The 18,167-nt window shown below is 42.2% G+C and overlaps 1 protein-coding gene across 3 annotated transcripts in view; it reads right to left on the reverse strand.

Annotated features, from left to right (window-relative positions):
- Nucleotides 1–1,313: 1,313 nt before the first annotated feature.
- Nucleotides 1,314–18,167, reverse strand: part of stx16 (syntaxin 16) — a 45,309-nt gene continuing 28,455 nt past the window's right edge. For all 3 annotated transcript variants that reach the window (XM_020522370.2, XM_020522369.2, XM_048608640.1), the window contains 5 exons: nucleotides 16,180–16,342; nucleotides 14,818–14,909; nucleotides 12,698–12,841; nucleotides 9,780–9,860; nucleotides 1,314–8,539 (listed from right to left, as the gene is read on the reverse strand). In XM_020522370.2, coding sequence (XP_020377959.1) covers nucleotides 8,435–8,539; nucleotides 9,780–9,860; nucleotides 12,698–12,841; nucleotides 14,818–14,909; nucleotides 16,180–16,342 — 585 coding nt within the window. In that variant the 3' untranslated portion in view covers nucleotides 1,314–8,434. The remainder of the gene's footprint in view (nucleotides 8,540–9,779; nucleotides 9,861–12,697; nucleotides 12,842–14,817; nucleotides 14,910–16,179; nucleotides 16,343–18,167) is intronic.

Consider the following 18,167-nt stretch of genomic DNA (forward strand, 5'->3'; position numbering starts at 1 on the left):
GCTACACCTGCCCCCATACCTCCTCCCTCACCCCCATCCCAGGCCCCAAGAAGACTTTCCACATCAAGCAGATGTTCACCTGCACATCTGCCAATGTGGTATACTGCATCCGCTGTACCCGGTGTGGCTTCCTCTACATCGGGGAAACCAAGCGGAGACTCGGGGACCGCTTTGCAGAACACCTACGCTCGGTTCGCAACAAACAACTGCACCTCCCAGTCGCGAACCATTTCAACTCCCCCTCCCATTCCTCAGACGACATGTCCATCCTGGGCCTCCTGCAGTGCCACAACGATGCCACCCGAAGGTTGCAGGAACAGCAACTCATATTCCGCTTGGGAACCCTGCAGCCCAATGGTATCAATGTGGATTTCACAAGTTTCAAAATCTCCCCTCCCCCCACCGCATCCCAAAACCAGTCCAGCTCGTCCCTGCCTCCCTAACCTGTTCTTCCTCCCACCTATCCCCTCCTCCCACCTCAAGCCGCACCTCCATCTCCTACCGACCAACCTCATCCCGCCCCCTTGACCTGTCCGTCCTCCCTGGACTGACCTATCCCCTTCCTAACTCCCTACCTACACTCACCTTTCCTGGCCCCATCCCCGCCTCTTCGACCTGTTTGTTTCTTCTCCACCTATCCTCTCCTCCATCCCTCTTCTATCCGCCTCCCACTCTCTCCCTATTTATTTCAAAACCCCCTTCCCCTCCCCCTTTTCTGATGAAGGGTCTAGGCCCGAAACGTCAGCCTCTCTGCTCCTATGATGCTGCTTGGCCTGCTGTGTTCATCCAGCCTTGCACCTTGTTGTCTCGAACCAATTTGTTAACTGACATTTTGTTTTAAAGGTTGACAGGCTGTTAATATGCCCCAACAACAAACTTCTTTGATGCTAGCATTTGCCTCTCAAGTTCAATGTTTCTTTTCCCCCCATCTCAATCACTTCCTTGAACATTGCTGCTGTATTGCTTCTAAAGATCTGTGCATTGCCATTGGTGTCACCGAGTCATTTATCCAGATCACACTCCCTCTCTCTCTCTTAACTCCATCCCTCAAAGCTATATGTTTGTTCTATATAGAAATGTATGAAAATTACAGCCAGAAGAGAGACCACAGACCATTATTCATAATGCTGAAAGCATAATGGCTATGGCCTTTACAATCCAGACAGAGTGTTTCCTGGGTAAGGGAAAATTTGAAAAGGAAATATAGGGGCCCCAAGGGAAAAAATGTAAACAGTTCCTCTCTAACCCCTTTTGGCAACTGAAACCAGTACATATTAATGTGTTGCATCGGGTGTTTAAAAAACTACAGTAGCTGAAGCTTTTCAAATTCCTTTTTATTGTTATTTGCAGCTTACACAAAAAAAAACAAGCAAAAGTATACACAAACAACATGTATTTCCATTTGAGGTCAGTTCTTAGACTATACAAATATAAATATAAGGATTTTGTACAGTTCACACTGTATAACAAGGGGCACCAGGCAATGTATCCCATCCCTTATTATCCCAACCATTATTACAGCTCCCTTCTACAAGAGAGGCTATGTAAAATTTTATTCAATCATGGTGGGAGATACAACTTCTGTGTTCCAGGACTCTGCACTAAGAGTACAGGGCCAGTTCCTTTCTTACTGACTGAGTACTGTAAATGTACAGGAACAGTGAACTATGCGCAAGCCATACAAAGTTAGCTAGTGCATACTAATGTCTGATCTCACACCAGCACCCAAGTGTTACCAATAAATTGTTTGACATATTATATCAGACATATTACTTCCACCTTCCACACAAAGAAAAGCAAGTGCAGCACAGAGATGGGATGCACAATCATTTTTCTACCACATAGCTCATGCACAAGAACATGTTAAGCTGTCTTTCAAACAGGTTGCAAAAACTAGTAATGCTGCATGGGTTAATAGTCAATTAGACTCTAAACTGAAACTGGCTGCTTATCAGGAACATAATCAAAACAAGAATTCATGTATTTAAGCATTTTGTAAAATAACACCTCTTCAGTCATCACCTTGTTTAAGAAAATGAAACAGTTTCCACATCAAAATAAAATCCCAAGCCTGAACTCACTTCTTGTCACTCGCAGAGTGCAGACAAAGATCCTGTGAGCAGCGCTGTAGAGAAAGCCACCTCTGCTCCTAATGGTACAAACCAGCTAACTGCTGGAGAACAGATCTGGAGAAGTGCTGTTTACAGAGGGCTATTAGCACTGGACAGCAATAGTTCAAAGGTCATCTTAGAGAAGCCATCTTCAGTAATAAGTATGCAAGGACTCTACCACCTAATCCCTTCCCTTTATTAGATACCTTTAAGTTTGTGTGGCTCTTAGCTTCACATAAGCAGCTGTGAGTGGTGTCGTGAGGGGACTGATGAAAACTTGCTCTCGTCACATGGATTCGCAATAACTCGAAACTATGTCCACCTAACCAGTCAAATGGCTTCAGCTCCTTCGCTTGTTTGTACACAATAGTCTGTATACATCTGTGGAAGATGGGTGGAGGCATTTTGCAGTCTTGATATGAAAAGGTGGAGATCCGCTCAGCGTTCACTCAAATATAATGTCTACTTCCCACCATTAGTTACATCAAGTCACTCGTAAATTCACCAAGCAAGGAATGCAGCCTAATTTCTGAACCATGTTCCCAGGTTTGGGAAATTTACCTTCTGATACAACCATCCATCTGCAGCGTACAGATAGATCACCCGCACATGGCAGAAGGTAACAGCCATTTAGCCTGTCAATGCTCCCAATCCTGCACTTACAATCCCTTCTTTCATGATTTTTACCACATAATCTTGAGTATAAAGTTTCATCACCTTCTTTCCCCCACAAGGCTATCAAGACCTCAGAATAGCAATTTGACCATGCGTTCTCTTCTCCATCTGCAATGATTCTAGCACAATTCCATGGGTGGAGGCAATGCAGGAACCATCTTTTTCTCTGTTGTGTCTATTTATCCCTGTAGTGTTCAAAATTAATCCTAAACAGGTAACCACTGAGTTCCTTTTTAAAAGGAGCAAACTTACACAGCAATGGACCACTTTCACATTGTCAACATTCCAAACAAAAAGCAATTCCTTCTTAGTGGAATTTTTGCAGCTCCTTAAATTTAGATAGGTCCCATGCTCAGAGCCAGAAGACCAAAGTAAGGCTGCAGGGATAATGCTGTGGACAATGTTAGAAAAGTACCTGTGGATTGCAATGTATAGCAGACAATACCTACTGAGAGATGCAGGCAATCATACAAGTCTTTTGTGCATGTGCACTCACTGAAAAGTGCACTGAAACACAATCTTCTCTTGAAACAACAATTAAGTTGCTATAACTAATTTAAGATGGGCTGACTATATATGAAGAGATGCCTCGGGAGCAAAGGATGATCAGGAACGAATGAAAAGCCTGGGTCTCTTTTCAATTGAAAAGGCTGAAGGGTGTAGCTGGATAGAAATCATTTAAAATTATCTAAAGTCTTAGTAGAGTAGACACTTCAGCATTTTTTAGTGGGGAACAGCCAAACGAGAAGACCATGAAATAGTTACCAAGAATCTGATTGGGAATTCAGAAGAAACTTCTCAACCTAAGAGAGGTTGTGAGAATGTGGAACTCACTACAAAGGAATTGGTTGAGGCAACTAGTATAAATATGCTGGAAGTGAGGCTGGATATGTATGAGGGAAAAGGAAACAAAGGGTTTCACTGATAAAATTAGGTGAGGAACGTTGGAAGGAGGCTCAAGTTGAGGTGGCAGTAATGTCAGGATGGAGTGTTTAGCCAAATGATCTGTGTCTATGATGAATATTGTATAAAGCCTTGCTAACAGCAAAGAAATATTTGCAAGCTGTGCAGTTTATAGGATCAACCATCATATTGCCCTACTGTCTAAAAACATTTAGATATTCAATGCTGAACCAGCAGTCAGGGAATACAGCAAGTGCCGTCAGAGACACTAACCTTGATCCTTTTCACTTCTACGGGCACTCCCTCTTCCTTTTTGCCACTTTGTAATCTATCACTTCAAACAGAAGAACATCAAGTCTGGAATAAGACACTGTGCTTATCCAGCCCAATCCATGTAAAAATCCATGAATCTTCCTTGCTATCCCCACCATTTGGGGATTATGAAGAATCCACAATTTCCAATGCAATGTTGGGCAAATTCTCCAGGCAGTCCAACTTCAGCATTCAAATAAGGTGCAATGATTGTGTCCATTATTCCATCTGTTACTGTCCAATACACTCAGGGTGTATGATCCATCCCTAGTTGCCCTGGAGAAGGTGGATAATCAATGCAGTTCTTGTAGTGTAGGTATACCCACAGAGCAGTTTGGAATGGAGTTCCAGGGTTTTGACCCAGCAAAAGTAAATAAACGGCAATTATAGTTCAAAATCAGGATGATAAGTGGCAAAGAGAGGTAGAGTTCCCATGTACTGTCCTTCTGGCTGTTAGAGGTCATGGTTTAGAAGATGCTATCTAAGAAGGCTTGGCAAGTAGCTACGGTGTATTTTGTAGCTAGTCTACGCTGCTGCTCATCTGTGTTGGTTGTAGAGGGAGTGAAGCTGGTGAATGGGGCAATGATCAAATGGACTGTTTTGTCCTGGATGCAGTTGAGCTTTGAGTGTTGTTGGAGCTTCACTCATCCAGGTAAATGAAGAGTATTTCATCACACACCTGACTTGTCCCTTGTAATTGGAGTGGCGGCTCTGGGGAGTCAGTTGAACTGCACACTACACAACTTCCAGCTTTTGGCCCTCATTAATGACATGTCCAGCTGTGTCTGGTCACCTGCAACTACAGCAGGCCAGGGAAATCCACCTCACGCACTCAGTGGGTGCTTTACATTGCTGTGAATCGGAGCAGTCCCAGAACAGAATGCTACATTAAAGAGGCCTCATATTTTACATGCACAATTAGTGTCCTGAACTACAAGAAAATCATACCACGATATAGAATTTCAGATCATTAATAAGGTGCAATAATGTCTACAACAGTACTGAGGTAGCCATTTTCTCATTTTGCTGAGCCCATTCGACAGAATATTCCAGACAACAGGATGCTTGGGGCAGCTTATCCCAGCAATTAAGTCTAGTTTAGTTTTTAAGTTGCTAATCTTTACTCTTACCAGGATTTTCAGTCTCTGAAATAAAAACAGAAAATGCTGGAAAAACTTAGCAGGTTGGGCAGTGCCTGTGGAGTGAAAGGAACAGTTAATGGTCCAGGTGAATGACTTTTCATCAGAAACTGATCTGAAATTCTAGCTCTCTTCCTCTACACATGTTGCCTGACTTGTTGAGGGACAGTTTCCAGCATTTACTTTTAAAATTGAACATCTCCAGCATCTGCAGTTTGTTTCTGCTTTTGCTGCAGTTTGTCTCTCTCAATCCAATATTCCCCCTCAATTACATCCAAACTCAGTCTCTTCTTTCCCTCCATTTCCTTTTCAAATCATATGGAACTAAGCAGAAATTCTGCCACTAAAAACTTGTCGTCCAACCAGTACATGTGGATGTTTATTCCTCCACTTGAGCAGTATCCTTATGCTCATTTTGCTCCCATCGGTTGCCTCTTTTCCACAATCACATTATTCCTGTCTTTCACTGAACGACCTATCAAATCCATTCTTTAATGCTGGCATAGTCCCTGCTACAATCACTAGCTCTGTCCAGCAATCTTTACTCTCTGCATCAAATCTGTTATGTTTAACTGTATATCTACATTATTTGTTCCAGATTGCTAAGCTACTAAAAATTGTCTGTTTCGATCTACTTTGCATCCCTTCACCACCTCAAAGTTTCTCCATTACTCTGCATTCACTGCAACCTCATTCTATTTCCTGTATGCCATTACTCAACGAGTTAAGACTAGAACCCAACAGTTATAAAGTAATGCTACGAACCATTTGTCTTTAATTAAAATTCCCATCCAAGGTCATAAAATAGACAATATGGTGCCCATGAGCATGGTATAAATTAATTGACATCTTTATAAATGTATGCTCCCTTCAGAAAATGTCTTCTAAAGTAGTTTCACAATACTGTTAAGTACACTTTAGGCAGTACATTCAGCTCATTCCCATTATCTGGAAATGGGGCTCACATGCATGAAGAACTCCAGGTTATTAAAAACACAAATCAAACCCATTACATTTGAACCAAATGCATATGGGAGCCATAACAGTGAGGTCACAAGCTAGGTACAAACACTTCTTCCCCTTGAGACAAAGGGAATAAAAGCTGGAGTGTTCCAAACTGTTTATTCCATTTATATTAAAGGTAAAATTTTAAAAAAATGTTCTGGTCCATCAAAACACTTAAATACAAGGGACAGAACAATAAAAAAAATTCTCACTGGAGAATGTAGAAAAGCAGAGATATTCGGCACCAACTCCCATCACTTGGTTTATGGCCCCACACTGTGGTGGTGTTAATAAAGTTTCAAATTAAAGCACATCTCTCCACCAAGTCCCAATATTCACCTGATTTGATGATAATATCATCAGTTACATGCTACCTGCTCAAATATGAAGTGCTTTCTGCTCACTTGGAGCCAATCTACTAATCACATTGCACAATTTGGTTTTCACAGAATTCCTAGTTTTTCACAGAATTCCTACAGTGTGGAAACAGGCCCTTCGGCCCAACAAGTCCACACCAACCCTCGGTGCATCCCACCCAGACCCATCCCCTATAACCCACCTAATCTACACGTCCCTAAACACTACGGGCAATTTAGCATGGCCAATCCACCTAGCCTGCACATCTTTGGACTGTGGGAGGAAACTGGAGCACCTGGAGGAAACCCACGCAGACACAGGGAGAATGTGCAAACTCCACACAGACAGTTGCCCGAGGGTATAATCAAATCCGGCCCCCTGGCGCTGTGAGGCTGCAGTGCTAATCACTGAGCCACCGTGCCGCCCAACTAAGCGACACACTGTCCAAGTCTCACTCCTGCAGAAAGAGACAAACAGAAGTTGAAAGGTCCTTGACCATTACAGAAAGTCTGGATGACCTGAGTGAAATTCCTCAGTTTTTCAAATAAAGATCTCCTATTTTGTTATATTTTCCTGACTTTAGCCCAACTAACTCTATTCCAACCACCAACTGTTAAATAAAGCATCACACATTTTCCTTCCTATTCATGTTTCTTCTTGTTTGGTAATATTGGTTATGCCTTGTATGCTTTCAAACTCATTCTTATTTCAGTATTTTAATCACCAACAGTGGCCAGAAGTGTAGGGATCTCTGTCCCCGATACATCTTCGAGCCAGCCGAGCACACTGTTTCCCAAACCTTTCCCCAACATGACCTCACTTTGATGTCTGAAACTTGCCATGATCCAAGTGAGAGGTAGGTTGGATGGACAATTTGAGAAAGCAAAGAGGGCAGAGATTTCAAAAAGCTAAAACGAACTGAGGTTAAGTACCATGAGAAATGTATAAACTGCAGGAAAAAAATTTGGCTTTTCCGGAGGAGGAATAAGACTTCAAAGATAGGCCATGCCCAGCGTTAGAAAAAAAGTTGTGGATTTAAAGGGACCTCGGTTCAGTCTCAACCAGTGCTACCTCAGAACTCCGACTCCACAGTTTGGGAAGCCATCAATAAGACTCTGTCAACTTTACAACTCATCCTGACACTTTCTCTTCCCTCTCTCGGCTTTGGTGGGCCAGGGGTTGGCAGTAACAAATTACAGACACGGACTGCCATTGTACTGTTCTGCTGCCATTTTTTGCAAGGGGAAGATCTACCTTGACAACCCAAAGTGAAAGCGCAGACTGCTGTGTATTCCAACGTGCACACGGTATGCCAAGCAGAAAGTAGGACAATAAAGTTAAACAACACGTACACCTTCAAGAATTGTTTGCTCATTAAAGTCTTAAATGATTTTGCTTTTGATGGTCACAATTGGACACAACTATAAATACAAAGATTGGTTATAAGTCATCTCCTCCAGAAACAAAGTTCATTACACAAAAATCAGAACTGTTGCAACACATACATTAGTGCACTGAAAGGAAGGGAAGGTAGAGGAACCAGGTGTGCTCAAGGCAACCAGTGAGGCACCAGCCCCCAACTCCGCTCCTTGAGACACCGATGATGCTCCTTGTAAAGCCGAGTGTGTCCTCAAAGATGGGAGATCAGTTAGTTACAGGCCACGAGCACATCATCAGCTGGAGAAGGAAAAGCGGAAAGAAGCAAATCCAAGTACTGCTCACAGCAGCGAGAAAGAACACACCTTTCCCCCATCCCCTACTCCCCAAATTCAATTTACAACACAGCAATCACAGTACATTCCTGATTTTCTGTAGTGAAGGAATTCAGGGAATCTGATCCTGTTCCACAGCTCCCCCTCGCAGACATTATTTTTTAATCACCAACTCAGTGAATTTTCCTCTTGGCTCCTGCCACAGGGGAGTTTCTGCCAATCACCTTGATTTGACACCTATTAACACGACAATGAGAACAACTACGATCACAAACAAGATCAGAATGACCAACATCTTTCGATTCTTCTTTTGGTATTGCTCTGCCTGCAAAATTAGAAAGCAAACTGTAAGAACCTTTTTGAAATTAAAAAAAAAACTTGTTTATGTACCATCATACATACCCTGTGATGCATCATTTCAAGTTCACGGCACTTGCAACAGCTCAATAATGAAGCCACTGACTCTAATCCCATTCCCATCCTGCGTCTTTTTTTTTTAAGTGTTATTCTCCACGGAAAAATTTTTTAAAATCTGATCAACTCCGCTTCACAAGCTGCTGTGATTCCGTATTTTAAAAAGTAATAAGGAAAGCTATTTCTACCAACTTCCCCTTTAATGAGCATCCTAACTCGGTCCTGATTCACTGATCAGTTGAAATAATCTTTTATTATTTACCATGTAAAGCGCCTGTACAATTTATCCCTTCATTAAAAAAATTACACAAGGTTAGATTATGAAATGTAAGTTGAAGGGTGGCCTGAAAGAGGCATTTAAAATATTAAAAAGATTCAGTATGAGAAGCTTTGAAACTGTGCCCTCTGCTAGGACAGTCAGGAACAAGAAGTGAAAATGATAAATTAGAGTGGGGGCAGGGCAGGAAGAAAGGGAGGGAGAAACAGAGAGAGATAATCAGGAAACAGTTCCCCATACAAAGGGTAGGGGAAATTTGGCTGTGGATGATGGGACAATAGTTGCATTCATGATCGAAACTGACAGAATTTTGTTAGGTAAGGATATCAGGGACATGGATCAAAGCATGTAAATGGAGCTAAAATACAGAGCAATCATGATCTAACTAAGTGGCTGCATGCGCTCAAGCAGCTGAATGGCCTCCTTCTGTTCCTATGTACCGTATATTAGTTCAGTGGCAAGGAAAGAAAGAGGACAGGAGAACTGAGAGATGGGTTTCCCTCAGGTCTTGCTGAATTTAAGAATACGGTCTGATTAACACTGGAGAGGAGAACAGAATAAAGGTTTCAGCTTGACAACCGATTGCTAGTTATGATGGATCTTGGAACCCCAGGTAATGGAGATGGTCTTGTGATGCAGTGGCTGTATCCCTACCTTTGAACCAGGAGCCTGGGTTCAAGTCCCACCTGCTCCAGAGGTGTGTTATAACAGGTTGATTAGAAGATATCTAAATTAGTGGCCCAGTCATTTCATCAAATCAATAACGATACAAGCAAATTCATACATTATGTCTTCTGTAGTACGTTCACTATATTCACTGCAGAGACCTGCGTATCACTTATAACAAATAACTCCTGTAGAAACAGAATTATACCTTCTGTAACTGCTGCAAGCCCTCTTCCGTTTTAATACAGGACTGTTCCACATTATAATCAATTCGGTCCAAGATAGTTCCCTGAAAATGAATATATAAAGTGAGGCAGCTGTATGGTTAATCAAACTTTTATCAGATACGAAAGAGAAGTACGGCACAGTAACAGGCCCTTCAGCCCTGTGCTGATCATCATGCCTTGACTAACCCAAAAAACAAACCTTCTGCCCTTATTCGGTCCATCTTCCTCTCTTCTCTCCCTATTCATATAACCATCCGGATGCCTCTTCCATGTCGCCAACATGCCTGCTTCCACCACCTCCTCTGGCAGTGTGTTCCAGGATCCTACTACTCTCTGTATGAAAAACTTTCCTTGCACATCTCCCTTAAACTTTTCCCCGTCTCACCTCGAACCTGTGCCCCCTTGTAAGTGAAACTTCAACCCGGAGAGAAATCCTCTGACTATCCACCCTATCTATGCCTCTCATAATTTTGTAGATGTCTATCAGGTCTCCTCTCAGCCACTGTCTTTCCAATAAAAACAATCCTAGTCTTTTTAACCTTTCCTCACAGTCAATGCCCTGGAGACTGGGCAACATCCTGGTGAACCTTCTCTGCACTCTCTCCAAAGCTTCTACGTCCTTCTGGTAACATGACATCCAAAACCGCACACAATACGCCAAATGCGGCCTAACAAGGGTTTTATAAAGCTGCAACGTGGTTTGCCAACTCTTGTACTCTATGCCTTGGCCGATGAAGGCAAGCACGCCATATGCCCTTCTTAATCACTTTGGCCACCTGTGTTGCCACTTTTAGGAAACTGTAGACCTGCATGCCCAGATCCATCTGAATGTTCATGTTCCTAAGGGTTCTGCCATTTACAGTATAATTCACACCTAAATTTGATCGTCCAAAATGCATCACTTCATATTTGGCTGGATTGAACTCCACCTGTCATTTCTGTGCCCGAGTCGCTAATCTATCTATATCTTGTTGTATCCTTTCACAATCATCAGCACAATCAGCAACTCCACCAATCGTCGTGTCATCTGCAACCTTACTAATCAGACCAACATTTTCCTCCAGATCGTTTATATATACTACAAACAACAGAGGACCTAAGACTGAACACCACTAGTTACCAGTCTCCATTCTGAAAAACACCCTTCCACTGCTACGCTCTGTCTTTTATGATCGAGCCATGTTGTATCTATCCAGCTGGCCCACTCAGAATCCCAAGTGATTTTAGTTTTTATATCAAACTGCCACATAGGACTTTATCAAATGACTTCTATCAAATGTCTTACTAAAATCCATATACATTATATCCACAGCTCTTCCCTCAATTATCTTTGTCACCTCTTCAAAAAATTCAATCAGGTTGGTGAGACATGACCTTCCCCATACAAAACCATGCTGCCTGTTGCTAACTAGTCCATTTTCTTCCAAATGTGCATATATCATGTCCCCCAGTCTCTTCTCCAAGAGCTTCCCACCACAGATGTCAGACTCACCGTCCTATAATTTCTTGGATTATCCCTGCTTCCTTTCTTAAACAAGGGAACAACATTGGCTAATCTCCAGTTCTCTGGAACCTTGCCTGTGGTCAAAAAGGGTATGAAGATATCTGCTAATGCCCCAGCTATCTCTTCCCTTGCCTCTCGCAGTAACCTGGGGACTTGTCTACCTTAATGCAATTTAGGATACCCAAAACTTCCTCCTTTAATATATTGACATTCTCTAGAGTATTCACACACTCACCCGACCTCAACATCAGTCATGTCCTTCTCCTCGATACAAAGGAATCATTAAGGATCTCTTCCACTTCCTGTGGCTCCACATACAACTTCCCTCCTTTGTCCTTGAGCAGGGGGCTACTCTTTCCCTTGCTATCCTCTTTCTCCTAATATATGAATAAAAAGCCTTGGGATTCTGCTTGACCCTGTTTGCTAAAGGCATTTCATAGTCCCGTTTAGCCTTCCTAATTCTGCATTTAAGTTTCTTCCTACTTTCTCTGTAGCCGCCAACGGCTTCGTCAGTTTGTAGTTGCCTAGACATATCGTATGCTTCTGTTTTCCTTAGTTTACAATTTCCCTTGTCATCCATGGTTCGTGGATCCTGCCATTCCTATCCTTCAGTTTTACAGGGACATGCATGTCCTGCAATTTAGTCAACTGGTCTTTAAAAGCCTCCCACATGCCAGACGTAGATTTGCGCTCAAATAACTGCTCCCAATCCACATTCCCCAGTTCTTGTCTAATTTGGATATAATTGGTCCTTGCCCAATTAGACACCTTCATCCGAGGGCCACTCTTGTCCTTGTTGATGACTACTCGAAATCTTATGGAGATATGGCCACTAAGCCCAAAATGCTCTCCCACTGAAACATTGATCACCTGTCCTGGCTCATTCCCTAATACCAAGTCTAGTATGGCCTTCTCGCATGTTGGATTGTCAACATACTGTCTCAAAATGCCTTTGCAACATACTGGCCAACAGGATGCTCCAATGCTGCAGGGTGTTGACAAAGTGAAACTGGGTAAGCAAGAAGACCTTGGGGTGGGAAAATGATTCCATGAAGAACTTTTAATTTTGGAAGTAATGTGTTGCCACTCTCACTTTGCCCTGAAGGGCTGTTTAATTGGGCTTCCCTATACCAGAATGGGCCAAGTAAAGTGGGCCACCTTCTTCCTGGAAGAATTCCAAGCTCTGATCACTGCCAACACGATTTGATGGTGTATAAAGCACAGGGTTGAATATGGAGCTGGCGAGGGGTCAGGGAGTGTGGGGTGGTGGTAAGCTGAAACTGGGAAACACCGGAGGTTAAACACATGTATGTGCGCATGATTCCTTCCTTCTAGTTGCAAAGCTGAAAAGGAATTTTATTTTTACATCTAAATGCTTCTTTAAAATCAACCAACCTGCTCCACGATCATGCTGGCCAGCTCTCTGAAAATTTCATTCAAGTCCGATATTGACTGCACAATCTGTCGGATCTCCTTTTCTCGCTCTTCCACCATCAAAGTGTTCTCTTCCACCAGGAGCAGCTGATCGTGTGTAAAACCCTGTGAATACAACAGAGAAGGAATATAAGGCCTACGCAGATACCTTTAGTACAGTTAAATCAATCATGGACAGGGTACAACAGGAAATTTTAGTAAATTGCACACACCTTCCCTTGCTACATTCTTGGGAGGTGCTCATCCCAAAGACAACTGGCATTAATTGCCTTGTAGCCTGAATTAAATGACATATTCAGTCACTTCAGAGGGAATGAAAATCAATTATGTTAGTGTGGAACCAGACTAATCTGTAGATAAGACTTGAGAAGGACAGATTTCTCTCTCTCAACAACATCAGTGATCAAGGTCAGTTCCCATCAGAAACTGACAGTTTCAAAGTCACTTTTATGGGTATCAATTTTATATTTCCAGATCTTAAACTGAATTCAAATTCTCACAATCTTGTAGTGGCATTTGAACTGGATCTTTAGTTCTTTAGCCAATACCAACTCAGTAGCATTACACTTTCACAGTGCAAAAGAGTGGGTGAGGGCCACAGAGGCCACTTGGATAAAAACATTCAGAAACAGTGTGAAGCACCTATTATCTGACTACAAGTCATAACCCACGCTTTCATGGCAGTCCTGATTTCCATATACACCATATACTTTTCTAGTCCTCTTCAGTTTTGAAGAAGTCATTCTGCACTCAGAATGTTAACTGTCTCTCTCTCTCCACAACTGCTGCCAGAGTTGCTGAGTTTCTCCAGCATCCATAGTACTTTGCTCTTATTGTCTTAAATTGGATACTTAGATTGCAACAGCAATTAGATAATAACTCTCAAAATGCTTAGCCCTGAACAATCTTGCACTCCATCTTTGTGCCACAGGCCCCACAACATAAGATTATCCACATTTAAAATGTAAAGTCATTTATTGCGGCCACAAAGCAATAATCGCTAACAAAGTTCACATTAACCTCAATTTCACAGTTGGTAGATATAGTATCTCAAATGCTCAGTTTATTCTGGGAAGGAACAACAGCAGTGTTTATTCACTGGTTCACACCTCATTAATGTGCAGGGAATGCAAGAACAAACATATGGAAGGAAATCTGTAAATAACAACTTATTAATGTTCAATTAGTTATGGCATTTTTAAACCTTTCTAATTTGTTTCCAAGAGGTCTAAGGTTAGTTGGTACTAAATATTGGCTGCCCTTAAGTATAGCAAGTTGCACTGCAGTCTTGATTAGTCTATTCAATGGGGAGCTACAACAGTCCTGGTGATCGTTTGAATACCACTACCCTTGTTCTGAAGGGTCGTCTCTGGACTCGAATTTAACTCTGCTTCCCTGTCCACAGACCTGCTGAGTTTCTCCAGCATTCTCTGCTATATTTCAGATTACCAGAATCTGCCATTTTTGTTTTTATTTATTGCCCTAGTATGCTGGATATAACACATAGCAGGTAAACTATGTTCAAACTGATACATCCCACTCTAAGGCAATGGGGACTGTGCCACTAAATAAAGAGTCATAGAGATATACAACACGGAAACAGACCCTTCAGTCCAACTCGTCCATGCTGACCAAATATCCTAAATTAAAGTAGTTCCATTTGCCAGCATTTGGTCCATATCAGTCTAAACCATTCCTATTTATATACCCACCCAGATGCATTTTAAATGTTGTAATTGTACTAGCCTCCACCACTTCCTCTGGCAGTTCATTCCATACATGCACTACCCTCTACGTGAAAAAATTGGGTCCTTAGTGCCCTTTTAAATGTTTCCCCTCTCACCTTAAACCTATGCTGTCTAGTTTTGGACTCCCCTACGCTGGAGAAAAGACTTTGACTACTCAATCTATCCATGCCCCTCGTGATTTTATAAACTTCTTCAAGGTCACCCCTCAGCCTCCAACGCTCCAGGGAAAATAGCCCCAGCCAATTCAGCCTCTCCTTATGAATCTCAGATAATAACAATAATATTGTTTGATTAGTATCTCTGCAGCATAGCGTTGATGATTAATGTACCCACTTTGTCATAAAGGTTGTTGTCTTCACCATCATCCATTAGTGGCACTGATGTATCAAAAAAGTGTTTGGACCTTTCCTCTCGATTCTTCAAACCTATCACATAAACAAAAATGCTATAAACAGAAGGGTGCAAACATGCAGCATGTGAATAACAACAATTATTTTAGTCCCTTCTGCTGATTAAGCATATCCTATTTAGCAGGGTTCAACAGGAACCCCTTTCAAATTCTGTCCATTCCCCTAGAATTCCTGAATCTTGCTGGGATAAATGGATGCCAGCAGTATACAATTCCTCACTCATTCTACACGTGCACAATGAATGTCAGCTCACATCACATTCTACTAAGTGAGTAGGATTTCTCTCAAGAATGTCAGAATACTTGCACACACTTGTTAAGCAGAGCAACTGTTACAGGGCTTCCAAAATATTACATATGCTGTCCAGAAGATGCATTTCAAAGCCTTCAAGTACGTTTGTAAAACCAAAAATCTCTGAGGTATAAAAAAGGAAGCTTGGCTAAATATTTATAAATCTGTTTAGGTCTCAGCTAGAGTTTTGTGTCCATTTCTGGACATGGCACTTCAGAAAAAATATCGACACTAAAGTGAGGGTGAAGAGTAGATTGATCATATTTGTGTGGAAAGATTGAAGAACACAAGAATAGGATTAGTAAGGGAATCAAGGAGAAGACAAGAGAATGGGACTGAAAAAAAAACAGCAGCAATGATTGAAATGACACAGCAGATTCGATGGGCTGAATGGCCTAATTCTGCTCCTATATCTTGTAGAGTTTTGATTGTTCACTATATGATCTAGAATTTTTAATAGAGGTATAATAGGTGTTCAAATTTGAGTAACTTTGTTACAGCAAATAAGAAAATTGAAGGATCAGTAACCGCAGCACACAATTTTAAGATATTCAAGAAAAACAGATATTTTTATGTAAACGCAGAAAGTTTTGATCTGGAATTCTCTGCCCAAAAAGGATTTGGATGTAAATTTACTAACCACCAACAGCATGTATATACTTGCCAAGGGCAAAACTCTGCAGACAGGGGGTGCTAAATGGCTGCCTATACTGCAAGATACTCTGACAGTCTCAATGAAGGAACAACTGAAACTCCAAAGTAATCTGAGCAGTTACAGTAACAATTCTTCTGCTCGTAAACTGTTAACGCTAACGTAATTTTAGTAACATCAGTTTTAATTTGATGAAGATATTTGATGCTACCTCCATTTATTAGTCAATACAAATCCTCCCATGTCCTACAGAACACTGTTCACATTGATATACACAGAGGGCCCATGATGCTCAAACAATAGCATTCAGATTAAAATGGTTCCCAGCCCTTGGCCGCATACGTTTGAGATAGTTGGACTGAGCATGCCGAAAGTTGGTTGACAGATCTTGAAGGGCTTGTGCCAGAGAAGTGACGACATTTCGAAGGACCCGTTCTTCCTGCTCTGTACAACTGCGCCATTTGCTTTGCAGGCTCTGTACCGCTCGCTGACACCTGTGGAACATCTGAAAGGAAAAGGGGCAGTAACAGGAAGGTTAGGACATCCAATCCATGTCTCAGTACTGTTTTAAATGTCAAACGAGGGAAACGTTGTTACTGTAGAGAAACGTATCTACTGTACAAAAGTGGAATAGACATGCCAAAATGAATCGTTTGCTTTCTGGTTGAAGAAAGAGTCAGCTAATAGGTAAGATTTTAACAATACATGTTTGATATACATCTGCACACTGTACATTAGCATGCCTCGCTGATATCACTTTCAACCGGAACTGTCTGCCATGACGCTAGCAGAAAGAATCGGCAGCATGGTGGCTCAGTGGTTAGCACTGCTGCCTCACAGCGCCAGGGACCCGGTTCAATTCCACCCTTGGGCGACTGTCTGTGGAGTTTGCACATTCTCCCCATGTCTGCTCGGGTTTCCTCCGGGCGCTCAGGTTTCCTCCCACAGTCCAAAGATGTGCAGGTTAGGTGGATTGGCCATGCTAAATTGCCCATGGTGTCCAGGGATGTGTAGATTAGGTGGGTTATAGGGGGATGGGTCTGCGTGGGATGCTCCGAGGGTCAGTGTGGACTTGTTGGGCTGAAGGGCCCGTTTCCACACTGTAGGGATTCTATGATTCAATCGCAAATTCTCTGAAGGAATGGCACAAATACCATTTTTCCCAGTGCTTCTGCTGCCAAAATCGCAGCAAACAATCTTCAGCTGAAATTCGCACCCTCCTATGTTAACAGTTCAGTTGACCTTTGGTGCAGGTATCTGCACTGATACAGACTGTACATGGTAAAATCTGACTGCATTCATATTGCCACTGTCTGACATTATTTTCCAAGTGATTTCCTCCCCACTCCTCTGCTGAAAGCTTCACTGTGATACAGTCCCATGGCTGCTCGCGGCTTGTTGAACTGTTCTCCCTTTCTACATACAAACCACTTTCCTTTCTGATGAAATTATGCCTAGAGAGTTTTCATCCTGGCTTCAGATTTACTCAGGTTGTTTGATCTTGCTGCTTGAACTCAAGGTAATTCACTCTCGAGCAGGGGGTTGAAGAATAAAATTAATTGGACTAGCTTTAAATAAGATGGATTGAAGTGAAGCTGGGTTAGCTTGGAGAAAATGGAGTGGGTTTAAAAACAAAGGTAAAGATAAGGGCTGCTCTCTCATTGACGAGAGACTACTGGTGTGATTTAACCTGAGCGTCACCAGACCTCAAGTGAGGGAAGAAGTTGAGGAGAGTCCTTCATGGTAACCTCAACCGGTTTGGGAAGTAGAGTCATATGGCATAGAAACAGGCCATTTGTCTCACCGTGTCTATGCCAATCAACAAACATTAAACTGTACTAAACCCATTTACCGGCATTTGGTCCACAGCCTCCTGTGTCCTGGCATTTTAAGTGCACAGAAACAAAAACAGAAATTGCTGGAAAAGCTCAGCATCCGAAGTTCTTTCAGTTTTTTGTTTTCAGTGGTTGCCCACATGCTTAAATATTGCGAGCGTACCTGCCTCCATCTTCTCAGACAGCCCGTTCTATATTTCTACTACCACATTTTCTTTCTCAGATCTCCTCTAAAGTGCTTATTCTTCGCCTTAAACTTATGCCTTTTGTTCTTAAGTCTGTCATGGAGAAAATATTCTCATGATCTACTCTGTCTGTGCCTCTCAAAATTTTCTATCAATCAGATCACCCCTCAGTTTCCTCTGCTCCAAGGAAAAGAAACCCAGCCTATCCAGTCTCTCCTCATAACAGACTTCTCACCCCAGGCAACATCCTGATGAATCTCCTTCTGCACCCTCTCCAATACAATCAGATCCTACAATCAATGTGGTGACC

The sequence above is a fragment of the Rhincodon typus genome, chromosome 19 (assembly GCF_021869965.1).
Source record: "Rhincodon typus isolate 14 chromosome 19, sRhiTyp1.1, whole genome shotgun sequence".
Classification (NCBI taxonomy): domain Eukaryota; kingdom Metazoa; phylum Chordata; class Chondrichthyes; order Orectolobiformes; family Rhincodontidae; genus Rhincodon; species Rhincodon typus.